This window comes from Ailuropoda melanoleuca, chromosome 16 (genome assembly GCF_002007445.2).
Source record: "Ailuropoda melanoleuca isolate Jingjing chromosome 16, ASM200744v2, whole genome shotgun sequence".
Classification (NCBI taxonomy): Eukaryota; Metazoa; Chordata; class Mammalia; order Carnivora; family Ursidae; genus Ailuropoda; species Ailuropoda melanoleuca.
The window spans coordinates 48533286-48547071 of record NC_048233.1 but is presented as its reverse complement, the minus strand read 5'-3'; the positions used below and the strand labels follow the sequence as shown (position 1 = coordinate 48547071).

The 13786-nt window shown below is 48.0% G+C and overlaps 1 protein-coding gene across 1 annotated transcript in view; it reads right to left on the bottom strand.

Annotated features, from left to right (window-relative positions):
* Positions 1-13786, bottom strand: part of INSC (INSC spindle orientation adaptor protein) — a 159355-nt gene that overhangs the window by 37989 nt on the left and 107580 nt on the right. The window contains exons 9-10 of the mRNA XM_019801014.2: positions 5424-5595; positions 1217-1395 (exon numbers count right to left, since the gene is read on the bottom strand). Coding sequence (XP_019656573.2) covers positions 1217-1395; positions 5424-5595 — 351 coding nt within the window. The remainder of the gene's footprint in view (positions 1-1216; positions 1396-5423; positions 5596-13786) is intronic.

The window sequence follows — 13786 nt, the reverse complement described above, 5'->3', positions numbered from 1 at the left end:
GGGAGAGAAGCGCAGGGAGGGAGGGGGGTGATGGGGTGGGGGTCGAGAGGAGGGAGTGTGGCAGGAAAACTCCAGACCCCAGATTCAGAAGGAACTGCCACCTGCATAGAATTTGACCACATTCTCTCCTGACCCTGAGCCCCCAGCCTTCTGAGGGATCCATGAGGTTTCAGGAGGGGGCCAGTCCCTCCTCATGATACAAAAGGGGTCTCTGCCCATAGAGCCACAGGATGTCTGGGCCGGAAGAGACCATGCCCATTTTACAGAAAAGGAAATTCCAGTCTGGAGGTTCCCCACTCAGGGCTGTGTGCCACACATTTGTATTCTTTCGTCTATTTCATTCTTATTTCAACTTAGTGAAGTATGTCGTATTCAACCCCATGTGCAGATGAGGAAAGTGAGGCTCAGAGTCATTTGCCCCAAGGTCCATGATTAGAACAGCAGAGAAGCTTTTTTTTCCCCCCTCAGAGGAATAAACTGCATGAAATAATGAGAAAGGAATAAATATCATTAGAAAAGTCAACACTGCATTGTGAGGTGTGGCCTCCAGGAAAAGGAGGTGATGCCAGAGAGCTGGAGCCATCAGGGAAGGCTTTCCAGAAGTTTCTGGGGGTAGGAGTTGATTGGGAAGCTGTGGCAGCTTCGACTAGGTGTTGGGGCTGGGAGAAAGAGAGACAGGAGCTAGGAGGCAGGCAGGGATGAGTTGGGTTGGAAGCTGAGGGATCATCAGCGCAGGCACCTGGTGGAGTTTACAGAGGCCTAACACCCACGTGACCCACCACCCCCACCCCTCGGTAGGGAAACGGGAGGCTGAGTATGGCGGAAGTGGGACAGGATAGAATTCTACAACCTCAGAACTCAAGGCTGTGAAAATCCCCCTCATTCAATATTTCCAAACACGTTTAGCAAAACTTGACATGGAGCTCAAATATACAAACACCTTGAGACTGAGAGAGGGGTTGAGGCCCTGAATCAAGGTTCTGCTCCAACCCCTGCTTTTATGGAGGGAGAGAAGGGAAGAAACTCTCCGCAGAGAACAATGTCAGACTGGACACAGACTTCTAGAGGAGGTCCAGGGAACTTCCTGTGCTGTCTCTGCCTCCTGGGATGCGCCCGCATGGATGGACCCAGAGGAAGGCCCTATCACGGTGGGGGTGGAGAAGTGAGGTAGAGAGTGGGTTCAGGCTCTGTGCCTGCTCCCCTCTGGGCTGCTCACCTGATCCCGGGTGTAAGGCGTATCCACTCTCTGCTTGTCGCTGCAAGCTTCCAGGAGGACACGGATGGCGTTCAGCTGGAGAAGCATCTCGCAGGCCATCGTGTCAAAGAAGGTGATGTTGGCAAGGGCCGCAGAAGCCAGCAGGAAGACTTCCCCAGACGACGCCTCTTGGCACAGTTCTGGATGGTGAAGAGGAAGACATCAGCCTCCCTGCCCAAGCTCCTGTATCTGGTATGTCATTTGGTTCCTGCAATAGCTGTGGGAGAAAGTCTGGGCAGATGTTTTAATGCCCATTTTACAGATGAGGAAAGCAGTTGCCAAAGAGGGAGATTTATCTGTTTATATAAGCGGCAGAGCTGGGATTTGAATTCTGGTGTATGACTTCTCTATTTACTCCTGTATCCATTTATTCATTTACCGAGAGAACGTTGCGTGTCAGGAACTGCTGGTGTCTTGGGAAGGCATGGTGAACAACACAGATCAGGGCTTTGCCCCTGTTATGTTTACGTCCTAGCAGTCGACGAGAGAAAAACGAGCTTTTAAAAAATGAATAAAATTATTGCAAATGCTAACGTGAGGGAGAAAACAAACATGTGCTAAGAAAACAATGAGAGGCCCAGTGGGGTGCATAAGGAAGGTCTCCCTAAGAAGGCAACAGCTGAGACGTTAAGGAGAAAATGGGATAATCATGAGAATACTGGGGGAAGAACACGTTCTAGGCCAAAGGAACAGCAGCACATACAAAGGCCCCAAAGCAGGAAAGAGCCCCTAGTCCGTCTATGTCTCCAGCAATGTCCATTGGACTGCTCCTGAATTTGCCTTAAGAAAGAAGCTGAAGTGAAAACATAAGGACTCTGCCTTTCCAGCTGCCGTCAGCAGGGCTTCAGGATTTCCTTTGGTCCCAAGAGAAGGGTCATGTGGCTGCAGAAAAGTCCTACACCAAGCCCTAGGACGTCAGGCTCACTCTTTCTGATCCTAGTGGCCATGACCCAGACCTAACCAGAGTTCCCCACTTACCATCTGCAAGTGATGAATCTGATGGGTCTTTACGGAGGAGAGAACGTTCCCCTAATCCCTGTGAACCTCCACCATTTAACACATTTCCCCCTGGGCTCCACTGGACCCTGAATGGCCTCCTGCCTCAGGAGGAGGTGTGCTGGCCACCCATTCTAGTGGACCGAACTTCTGACCCTCAGCTCCAGCTTGAGCACCATTCAAGGTGCTGCCTGGGTCCAGGTCCTCTCCTACTGACCACACCTCCATGAAAACACAGAGAGAAAGCACACTTCAGGAAAATGCCCCCAGGAAGATCTGAGCTATGTGCAATCCTGATCCCTAATCCTGGCCTCCAGGAAACCTCCAGTTTCTAACATTGAAGCTGGCATCTTTTGGCCCTTTGAGTGAATGCAGTTACTGGCCCCGACCTAAACAGGGACAGAAAATAATAGAGCTGGGCCACCTGCTGTGCACCTTGTTCTGCACCAGGAACTTCTGAGCACCTGTAACGTAGAAAACGGTCACCTCCATTTGCAGAAGTCGAGGCTCAGAGAAGCTAGTAGCAGCAGCTACACTCCTGTTTATTGAGTGTTTACTCTGTGCAAGGCACTGCTGTATATCTCTGACCTCCTGAAGCCATTCCATCCTCACCCCAATTCAACTTTCTATCACAATTTTATAGCTGTAGAACTGAGGATTCACATATGAAGTGATTTTCCCAAAACTGAGGCATTGAGGATCATGGGTCTTTGTTACCGACTAGACTCAAACACAGGTCTACCCGATCTCAGTCCCCATTCTTTCTGTGTCCCAGGCTGCCTATGGTCACCAGGTCTATTTGACTCTGTCCCAGTGGTGCTCCTGCAGATTTAGCTTTCAGTCCTGCCAGGGAGGCAATGTCTGCCCCTGGGCAGCGCTGTGCCCCTCACCCCAGGTGGGACCAACTAAGCAACTCGGCATCTTCATCTAATCCCTCCAGGCAGGGCAACAGATCTGCCCAGGAATGAAGAATTCTATGATTGCTCTTTTCCAATGACTGCCCCTCCTCCAATTTTTGGGAACCCCTGGGGACAAGCCCACCTCTTGCAGGCTACCGCTCTATACCCAAAGTTTGGAGCGAGACCACAGGAGTCACTGGCCCACTTTGACGTAAAGATTTCTTCTAGATCCGAACACCCACACTAATTCTCATGCAGTCACGGCTGCCGCCAACACTGCAATTATTAACACAGCCACCTAAGTGCCTTTTAATTTGGGTGCACATTTATTTAAACTACAGTCTGAGTCACCTGGGATGTGTTAGGAAGATTAAATTGAGGATTCCAGTGACTCATTTATAAATGTTTCCAGGGAATAGCAAGAAATTGGAGGGCTATTTCCCACCAAAGAACAGAGCCCTGGCGTCCTGCCCAGAAAACACATGCCATCTGCTGACCCTCAGAGCAGACTCTACATGCATCTTCATCAGGCGGAAACAAATAGGGAGGCTCCTCTTCTCCAGGGAGAAATCCAGCCTGGGCAGAGAAGTAGGGATGGAGATATGGCAATAGGGAAAGCTTGTTTAGACTATATAGATTTGGGTATGTTTATTTACTTTTTGCTATCATTTATACATTGAGAGATTTTCTATAAAATTTAGGATTTTTGTCTTATCTTTAAAAATTGGCCTTTTCTACATGGCAATGATCAACGGGACTTTGATCAACAGTGACCACCCCCCACCCTTTTCATCAATGCGCATGCTTTTCAGTTTCATGCAGGATTCAAATTTTCTTATTTTCTTCTTCCATCTGGCCCTCTTCAACCATTTCTGTGTCCTGCCTGGCTCCGGTGGAGGACTGAGTATGAGACTCCTGGCATAAGTGAATCCTAACACTGTTATGTTGCCTCAAGAACGTTCCTCAATGTCTCTAGGCCTAGTTTCTTCTCCTATTGAGTGAGCATTGAACTTTCTGGTCTCTTGAGTTCCCTCCAGGCAACGCTTTCAACAGTTGGCTTCTGAGTTTTCTCAACTTTGAAGATATGTGGATGTTGGCAAATTGATGTAGCCTGGCCTGTGGGTGCCAGTACCCCAGTGACTCAAATAAGCCATAAAGTCAGTTTAACTGATGACTCTTCTGTTCAAAGTCCTTGCAGATCAGAAAATTCTAGAGCTAGAGGGACTCAAGAGAAATGGCTCCAACTTCATGTTTTCTATATTAGGAACATCGTGAAGGGCCTGCACAGGATTGCTGGTCAGCAGCTCTTTGTTGAATGGATGAATGAAAAGGCTAGAAGTCCACACCCAAATGTTCTGACTCCTAATCCAGTTTCTGTGCTGCCCCTGCCTTCATGCTACTCCAAATCTTCCCAGCCCTGGTTTGATGATGCCAAGAGCAAACGCTGAATTTTCTGATGAGATTAATTTCCATTCAGTTTCAATCAGACATGGATATGGAGACAGTGGCAGGGACAGGGATAGAAGTAGAAACACACACACTTGCCAGCCCTTAGAAAAGAAAGGGTGTGGTTTACAAAACAATTTTCCTGAGGATTTTATCCAGACGAGTCTCAGCTTCTGCAGTTTTGCAAAGGGAAGCTGGAGGAAAAGAGTATTCTAGATCTCAGACTATGATTCTCCAGCCAGGAGTACCTAAGTCTGAATAGGGGAATCCAGAAGAGTCAAAGTTTTCAATGCCCCACGATGTGGGACCCGTGGGGGGCTTGCAGGTGCCAGGCTGGCGCATACCAGTGCCTTCTAAGAAGCTGTTGGCCCTGTCATTGTTGCCACATTCATTGGCTAGAATAGTCTGAGGCTTTAGGAACAAAGCCCATCAGAGTCTCTCTGGTCAAGGATCTGAACCTCCAAATTCAAGGTCCTCTACATCTCCACGGAGCTTGTCCACGGAGCTTGTCCACGGAGCTTGTCCACGGAGCTTGTCCTGGTCTCCATTCTGAAAGGTCTATTAATCCCAATGTGACCTTAACTCAAAGAGCTCAGAGGGCTGCATGCATTTTAATAGGAGAGTTGACAACTAAGTTCTTTAAAGCCTGAGTCTGATACATGAACAGTGAGATTTCAGCTAGTGTGACATCAGTGCAGAAGCTGCATGGGGTGCACTGAGTGTGGGTGTATGGGGGAGGGGGGCGGGAAGGCCTCCTCGGCCCTTGCTGAGACAACTGTGACAAATCCCACTCAGGCAGCAGTACCCTCCCGCCCAGGGTGACTCACTGATGAGAGCTGTCACGATTTCTTCCATGCTCTCCAGAAAGCTGCCGAGGTGCTGAGTAAAGGGCAGGTGTGGGGAGGTGACCTGGGCGACCACAGCCGCAGCCTCAGCCCGCGTGGCCTCTGAATGGCTGTCATCGGTCAGGATGTCAGCCAAGCACAGAACGCCGTCCACCTGCAGGGGGAGAGAGGGCACGGCCCTGTACATCCCGGGAGAGCACCACTGTTCATGACAGAAAGGAGACAGACACAAGCCCCCCACAGCATCCATCCCTGGATTCCCAGAACAGCCCAGGACTCTGTGTGGAGCCAGGGACAACCTGGTGGGAAGGTCCCCAGAAGGACCTCAAGTCTGGCATCTGAAGGCCTGTCCTTTGGCTCCAGCAGAGATCAGTGACGTCCCATGGGCTTCTTAGATAGCAGGCATTAAGCCAAGTGCCCAGGGGCTAGCCCCTGACCATCCACCACAGCAAAATACAGTAGAAAGAACAGTCACTTAGAACTCCCACATCCCCGAGCTCCACCCCTGGCTCCCTCTTACTTGCACCGCATGACTTGGCTGTAGTCACTTAGCCTCGCCGAGACTCGGTATCCTCATCCCCCAACACAGTGTTGGGGGTTAAGGTGATGAAGCAGGGGATCCGGATTCAGGCAAGATGCTTGGCAAATGCTGGCTCCCTCCTCCCTTTCTTGGGTTAGCCTAGACTGAGTTCAATTAACGTCCTTCCCTCCCCAACCCGTCCTCCACCACCTTCCTCCCTAGAAAGAGGGCTGCTTCCCTAGAGGCTTGCTCCCTCTGCCCAACCAGAGAGGAATGAACCTGGGCGTGGAGGCATGGGAACGCTAGATAAAGGCTTCAGCTTCCCAGTTCTGCCCCATCAGACTTACTCATGGCACAATAATAGCTTCTGCTTATCGAGTGCTCATCCCTCCAAGTATAGTACAGGCACCATTTACTCCTTGTCATAAGGCTCGGAGGCCACGATGATAAGTAGCCCCATTTTACAGATGAAGAAACTGAGACACAGAAAGGTTCAATGACTTGCCCCAAATCACAAACTTGAAAACTAGTTGGTTTGGAATTTGAACCCAAATTGTCTAGCTTCAAAGCCCATGGTTTCTATCAGGACATTATACTGCCTCCTGAGAAGTCAAATTGAACTCAGACCGCCGCCTCCATCAAGGGTCAGTAGATGAGGCTTTCTGGAGAAAGGCGGAGGAGGGGCAGTGGGTGGGAACTTATCAGAGTTAGCTCAGCAGGGCACCCGCTGCCCCCTAGATGCCCCAGGACACCAGCCTGCCTGAGGAACCTGTCGTCAAGCCCCAAGAAGTCCTTCCCCTGTCCGGAGTGGGGGGCAGGGATGAGGCCCGGGAAGAACCAGGGAGAGGTGAAGTGAGGAGAGGCCTGTACTGATGCTCCCCACACCTGCCACAGGCCCGGGGCTCCTGTCCCTACACCCTAAGTTCCTGCCACTCAGCTCAAGCAGCTCTCCAGAGGTCAGTGTTTCTCTTGACTAATTACCAGCACTGACTCCTGGGCCTCCCTTAAATGGCTCTTGGGAGCTGTAAGGTCCATTAGCTGTAAAAGCCTTTGGCAATCTCAGCCTCACAAAGAGACGAATGTGGGAACAGGAGCTGGGGGAGCTGTCCACAATAAAACTCACCTGGATATGCCTAATAAAAAAGAACAAATAGCAGCCAGGTGGCCGCTGGCAGGACTGGACTCATGCCAGATGTCTGACCAACAGGCCTTCAGAAAGGGGGGCCTCACTTGGAGCCAGGTAAGGAAAGGGGGCTGCTCTGGGCCTGGAAACAGGAAGCAGCCCTATTGCCAGCCTGCCAACATAAGAAACCTCTTAGACCTGGCTGGCCTTTATCCCTTCCCCTTTCCAGCACTATCCAAGGATATAGCTAAGGGTCTCAATTATCTGATCTCAGTCTGATCTTGGATGCAAATGGAACTGCATTCCCAATTCCAGTTGAGAATGCTGGTCAAACCCAAACCAGACCCTAACCTAGTCCCCAACACCTGCTTGCAGATGGGCCACTCTGAATGCACTAGCGAGGCCAGGAGTTAATGGTCTCTGAGGGCTTGGGCCACCGAGGCCTGGATACTAGGCCTGCTTCCCAACCCAAGATGCTTCTCAGCAAACCCACTGAGTGCGAGTTCCCCAAGCACATACCATGTGCCAAGCAGAGGTACGCCAGGCAGGGTATCCTCTGCAGTGAGGCCGGAGCCCCATCCACAAATAACCGTTTCTCAATGTGATTTCCAATGAGGACGCTATCTGGGGAGGCCTCTGGAAGCCTCCCTGAATTAATGCCCGTACCCCAGCTTGGAGAGGTGGCCCTCGGAGCTCGGGCCCAAATCTGTCTGCTAGCATCCTCGCGTTTATCACACTGTTTCTCTAAGTGGGATCTGAGGACTAGCTGAACCAAATTCACTGAGGGTTTCTCCAAAGCACATTCCTGGGCCCCACCCAGACCACCTCAGACTCTGGGGAGGCCTGGAATCTGCCTTTCAACGAGGTCCGCAGATGACTTTATGCACGAGCAATCCTACAGCAGCACCACTGTGATGTGATTCTATCTCCCTTGTCTGTCTGTCTCCCCTGTCCCCCTGGACACTCTGCAAGCCTGGGTAGGCAGCTTGTTCACTCATGGCTGCTCCAGGCCTCACACATAGTAGTAGGCTTTGGGCAAATGGGGAATTAATGCACGCGAGTAAAAGCTGGCCAAAGACTGGAAGACATACTTTAGATGAGTGAAGGGAGAGGAATGGCATCATGGATGGAGGAGATATTGGGAGCAAAGGCCACTACAGGAAAGAGCAGCCCCAGAGAAACAGCCAGCTGTTCCTGACCCCAAGAGAGTGACTCTGACTGAGCCTGATTCCTCTTCTGCCCTTAGATTTTCCAGAGAAGAGTGTCTGTGGTGTCCTGTCTATGCAACTTANGTAGTAGGCTTTGGGCAAATGGGGAATTAATGCACGCGAGTAAAAGCTGGCCAAAGACTGGAAGACATACTTTAGATGAGTGAAGGGAGAGGAATGGCATCATGGATGGAGGAGATATTGGGAGCAAAGGCCACTACAGGAAAGAGCAGCCCCAGAGAAACAGCCAGCTGTTCCTGACCCCAAGAGAGTGACTCTGACTGAGCCTGATTCCTCTTCTGCCCTTAGATTTTCCAGAGAAGAGCGTCTGTGGTGTCCCGTCTATGCAACTTCCCTTATAATTTGTTTTCTATGCTTCAGCTATCTTTTGGTAACTTGTTAATCATGAAATAGATCATCCCTTCAAAAGAGAATACGTGTGTGTGTGTTGCCAATGTATGAGGTATAAAAAATAGCAAAATGAACACCTATCTGTGTATATGTATATGCCTAATATCCAGCAATTCTAATATTAGGAATAAAATGACATCAGAAAGCTCCCTGTATGCAGTTCTTGATCTCATACCTCTGTTGTTCCCTGTTGGATGGGCCACTACCCCGAATTTTGTGTCTATTACTCCCTTTTTTCTTTAGAGGTTTATTGCATGTGTATAGTTTTACAAGGTTTTGAACTTGACATAAACAGTGTCAAACTGTGTATTGCAATTTGCTTTTTCCCCAGTCAGCATTACATTTGGGAAACTTCCTGTTGGTGCCTGTGGCTGAGGTCCGTTTATTTTCACTGCAGTGGTGTTTCATTGTATAAACTGATTGTAATTCATTTATGTATTCTCTTATCAATGGTCATTTGAGTCATTTCCCAGTTTTCACTATAATATATAATAACATTCTGTATATATGGTATAATATACAGTTAATATACTTCTAAGTGTCTTCTGGTGCATACCTGTCAGATTCTCTAGGGGGTCTCAATCGAGGAGTGGAAGTACTNATAATATACAGTTAATATACTTCTAAGTGTCTTCTGGTGCATACCTGTCAGATTCTCTAGGGGGTCTCAATCAAGGAGGGAAGTACAAACTCATAGGGTCTGCACATCTTTAATTTTACTAGTATTGCCAAGTTGTTCTGCAGAACAGCTGTAGCAATCTATGTTCCTATCTAATGTATAAACTCACTTAACTCCATATTCTTGCCAACATTTGGTACTGTCAGATTCTAAATTTTTGCCAGTTTGGTGGATGTGCAAAATTTTTATCTTAATATGCATGTCTTTACTTTCTACAATGAAGTTCAGAGTCTTTTCATGTTTCCTTTTTTACTTCAATTAGGTTTGGTTTTGATTTTGGTTTTTGCCATTTGGATTTTCTCTAAGAATTGCCTGTTTATGTGTTTTGCTCATTTTTCTATTTGGTGGATTGTCACACTGGGCCAGTTTCCTGGGCCTTTGGCTCTGATGCTACTGACCTGCCACTTAGCCTGCTTTGCCTCAGCAAAATACCACTAGCCCAAGCTGATTTCTGTGTGCATCACCATCTCAGCCACTCCAAACCAGCCAGCTCACCACAAATGGGAGACCTGAAGGGACCACACCACTGAGCTCCAGGCTTCCCAGTGTCTGAACTAACTCCCATAGCATCGGAACATGCACAGGCTCTGGAGTCACACCTACCTGGGTCTGAATCCTGCTTCCGCATCTTACTAGCTGCACAATTTTTGTACTTACTTTGAGCCTTTATCTATAAGTGGGGGTAAAAATACCCACTTCAGAGGATTTTGGAAGTTAACAAAGACAATGCATGTGCAGTACCTGCCACATGGTTGTAGCCATCTCTAGATCTGGGGCCCTGAGTCCTACTAATCTTTCTGTAGGTTTCTCTGGGACTGAGACCCCACTGAGAACCACAGCCCTCTGGGTTTGGGCCCACAGGTTTTCCTACGTGCTTGAACACCTCAACTCACGCAGCCCAGAACTAGAACTTTTTTTTTTTTTAAAGATTTTATTTATTTATTCGACAGAGATAGAGACAGCCAGCGAGAGAGGGAACACAAGCAGGGGGAGTGGGAGAGGAAGAAGCAGGCTCATAGCGGAGGAGCCTGATGTGGGGCTCAATCCCATAATGCCAGGATCACACCCTGAGCTGAAGGCNGAGATATTGGGAGCAAAGGCCACTACAGGAAAGAGCAGCCCCAGAGAAACAGCCAGCTGTTCCTGACCCCAAGAGAGTGACTCTGACTGAGCCTGATTCCTCTTCTGCCCTTAGATTTTCCAGAGAAGAGTGTCTGTGGTGTCCTGTCTATGCAACTTACCTTATAATTTGTTTTCTATGCTTCAGCTATCTTTTGGTAACTTGTTAATCATGAAATAGATCATCCCTTCAAAAGAGAATACGTGTGTGTGTGTTGCCAATGTATGAGGTATAAAAAATAGCAAAATGAACACCTATCTGTGTATATGTATATGCCTAATATCCAGCAATTCTAATATTAGGAATAAAATGACATCAGAAAGCTCCCTGTATGCAGTTCTTGATCTCATACCTCTGTTGTTCCCTGTTGGATGGGCCACTACCCCGAATTTTGTGTCTATTACTCCCTTTTTTCTTTAGAGGTTTATTGCATGTGTATAGTTTTACAAGGTTTTGAACTTGACATAAACAGTGTCAAACTGTGTATTGCAATTTGCTTTTTCCCCAGTCAGCATTACATTTGGGAAACTTCCTGTTGGTGCCTGTGGCTGAGGTCCGTTTATTTTCACTGCAGTGGTGTTTCATTGTATAAACTGATTGTAATTCATTTATGTATTCTCTTATCAATGGTCATTTGAGTCATTTCCCAGTTTTCACTATAATATATAATAACATTCTGTATATATGGTATAATATACAGTTAATATACTTCTAAGTGTCTTCTGGTGCATACCTGTCAGATTCTCTAGGGGGTCTCAATCAAGGAGGGAAGTACAAACTCATAGGGTCTGCACATCTTTAATTTTACTAGTATTGCCAAGTTGTTCTGCAGAACAGCTGTAGCAATCTATGTTCCTATCTAATGTATAAACTCACTTAACTCCATATTCTTGCCAACATTTGGTACTGTCAGATTCTAAATTTTTGCCAGTTTGGTGGATGTGCAAAATTTTTATCTTAATATGCATGTCTTTACTTTCTACAATGAAGTTCAGAGTCTTTTCATGTTTCCTTTTTTACTTCAATTAGGTTTGGTTTTGATTTTGGTTTTTGCCATTTGGATTTTCTCTAAGAATTGCCTGTTTATGTGTTTTGCTCATTTTTCTATTTGGTGGATTGTCACACTGGGCCAGTTTCCTGGGCCTTTGGCTCTGATGCTACTGACCTGCCACTTAGCCTGCTTTGCCTCAGCAAAATACCACTAGCCCAAGCTGATTTCTGTGTGCATCACCATCTCAGCCACTCCAAACCAGCCAGCTCACCACAAATGGGAGACCTGAAGGGACCACACCACTGAGCTCCAGGCTTCCCAGTGTCTGAACTAACTCCCATAGCATCGGAACATGCACAGGCTCTGGAGTCACACCCACCTGGGTCTGAATCCTGCTTCCGCATCTTACTAGCTGCACAATTTTTGTACTTACTTTGAGCCTTTATCTATAAGTGGGGGTAAAAATACCCACTTCAGAGGATTTTGGAAGTTAACAAAGACAATGCATGTGCAGTACCTGCCACATGGTTGTAGCCATCTCTAGATCTGGGGCCCTGAGTCCTACTAATCTTTCTGTAGGTTTCTCTGGGACTGAGACCCCACTGAGAACCACAGCCCTCTGGGTTTGGGCCCACAGGTTTTCCTACGTGCTTGAACACCTCAACTCACGCAGCCCAGAACTAGAACTTTTTTTTTTTTTAAAGATTTTATTTATTTATTCGACAGAGATAGAGACAGCCAGCGAGAGAGGGAACACAAGCAGGGGGAGTGGGAGAGGAAGAAGCAGGCTCATAGCGGAGGAGCCTGATGTGGGGCTCAATCCCATAATGCCAGGATCACACCCTGAGCTGAAGGCAGACGCCTAACCGCTGTGCCACCCAGGCGCCCCCCCAGAACTAGAACTTTTAAAAGGGGAGTAACTCCTATTTTAATTCCTGACCGGCACCAATAAGATGAATAACTACAATCCCTCAGAAGAGATCAAAGAGGAAAGTAGTACAATCCCTGCATTTCTTTATAGCTCATCAAACATTAATTGCGCACATACCTTGTGATGGGTCCTGATCTAGGCACTGGTACAAAGATGAATCAGGATGAAACAAGAGATGGAGAAGCAAAGACGGACGGAGNCCTCAGAAGAGATCAAAGAGGAAAGTAGTACAATCCCTGCATTTCTTTATAGCTCATCAAACATTAATTGCGAACATACCTTGTGATGGGTCCTGATCTAGGCACGGTACAAAGATGAATCAGGATGAAACAAGAGATGGAGAAGCAAAGACGGATGGATGCATAGAGAAATAAAAGATGAGAGAGAGGGAGAGAGAGAGAGAAACCACATGTTTAAAAGGATCTGGGGACTTGTCTGGTACAGAGCCTAGCTTCTGGTCCCTTTCTGACTTGGCCTCTGTAACACGTCTCCTTGCTGGGAACTCTGCCCATCTTGGTGCTCTCTCCTGCTTGGGACTGCATGATACCCCATTTTGGGGGCTCATCTCCTCACTAGCTAACTACCACTTATCGTTTGCTCCTTAAGTCTGTCCTCCTTTGAATCCACCTAAGGTACCCCAGGCCCCCCAAGCAGCCCCCTTTGTACCATCTTAGTCAATAGCACCCAAGCCAAGCGGCCTCAGTGACTCACTATGATGACTCCCAAACCTAGCTCTCCAGCCCTGACCTTCTTTCCTGAGATCCACATCTACATTTCCAACCTGCCACTGAATCTCTTTATGTTTAACTCCCAAATTAACTTGCCTTGATATTCCATAGGCACCTCAAACCCAGTTCACCTAAAGCTTGAGCGGTCGTCTTCCCTGTCTTCCTTCCCCACTCCCTTCTCAGATCCAGGTAAGAAGTCACCTCCTCTGTGAACACACGCCTGCCTCCCCCAGAGTGTCTCTGTCCTCCCAGCTGCCATACCACTCTTGTCTGATCACATCTAGAGCACTTATTGTGTCAACTTGTCCTCATAAGTTTATATTCCGCCCCCCACTAGATGTGAGCTGCTCTGGGCAGCTCCTGTACTGAATCTTCTCTGGTCCCCCGCATCCAGCTGAGGCCTGACACATGGCAGTTAACACAGCAGGCTGAATGGTGGGGAGACAGAGCCCTGAGGAGGGAAAGAGATCATCAAGACCGTGAAGTACATGAGTGCCAGGCCGGGACTCCCATCCTGGTCTCCTCACTCTTTGCCCTGTGCCCTCTGGGCAAACTTTGGGAAAGACAGTGAAAGGAGAAGCTAGTGAAAGGGTCAGGTTGATGGGGGCTGCTTGGCTTAGCTCCTATGATGGGC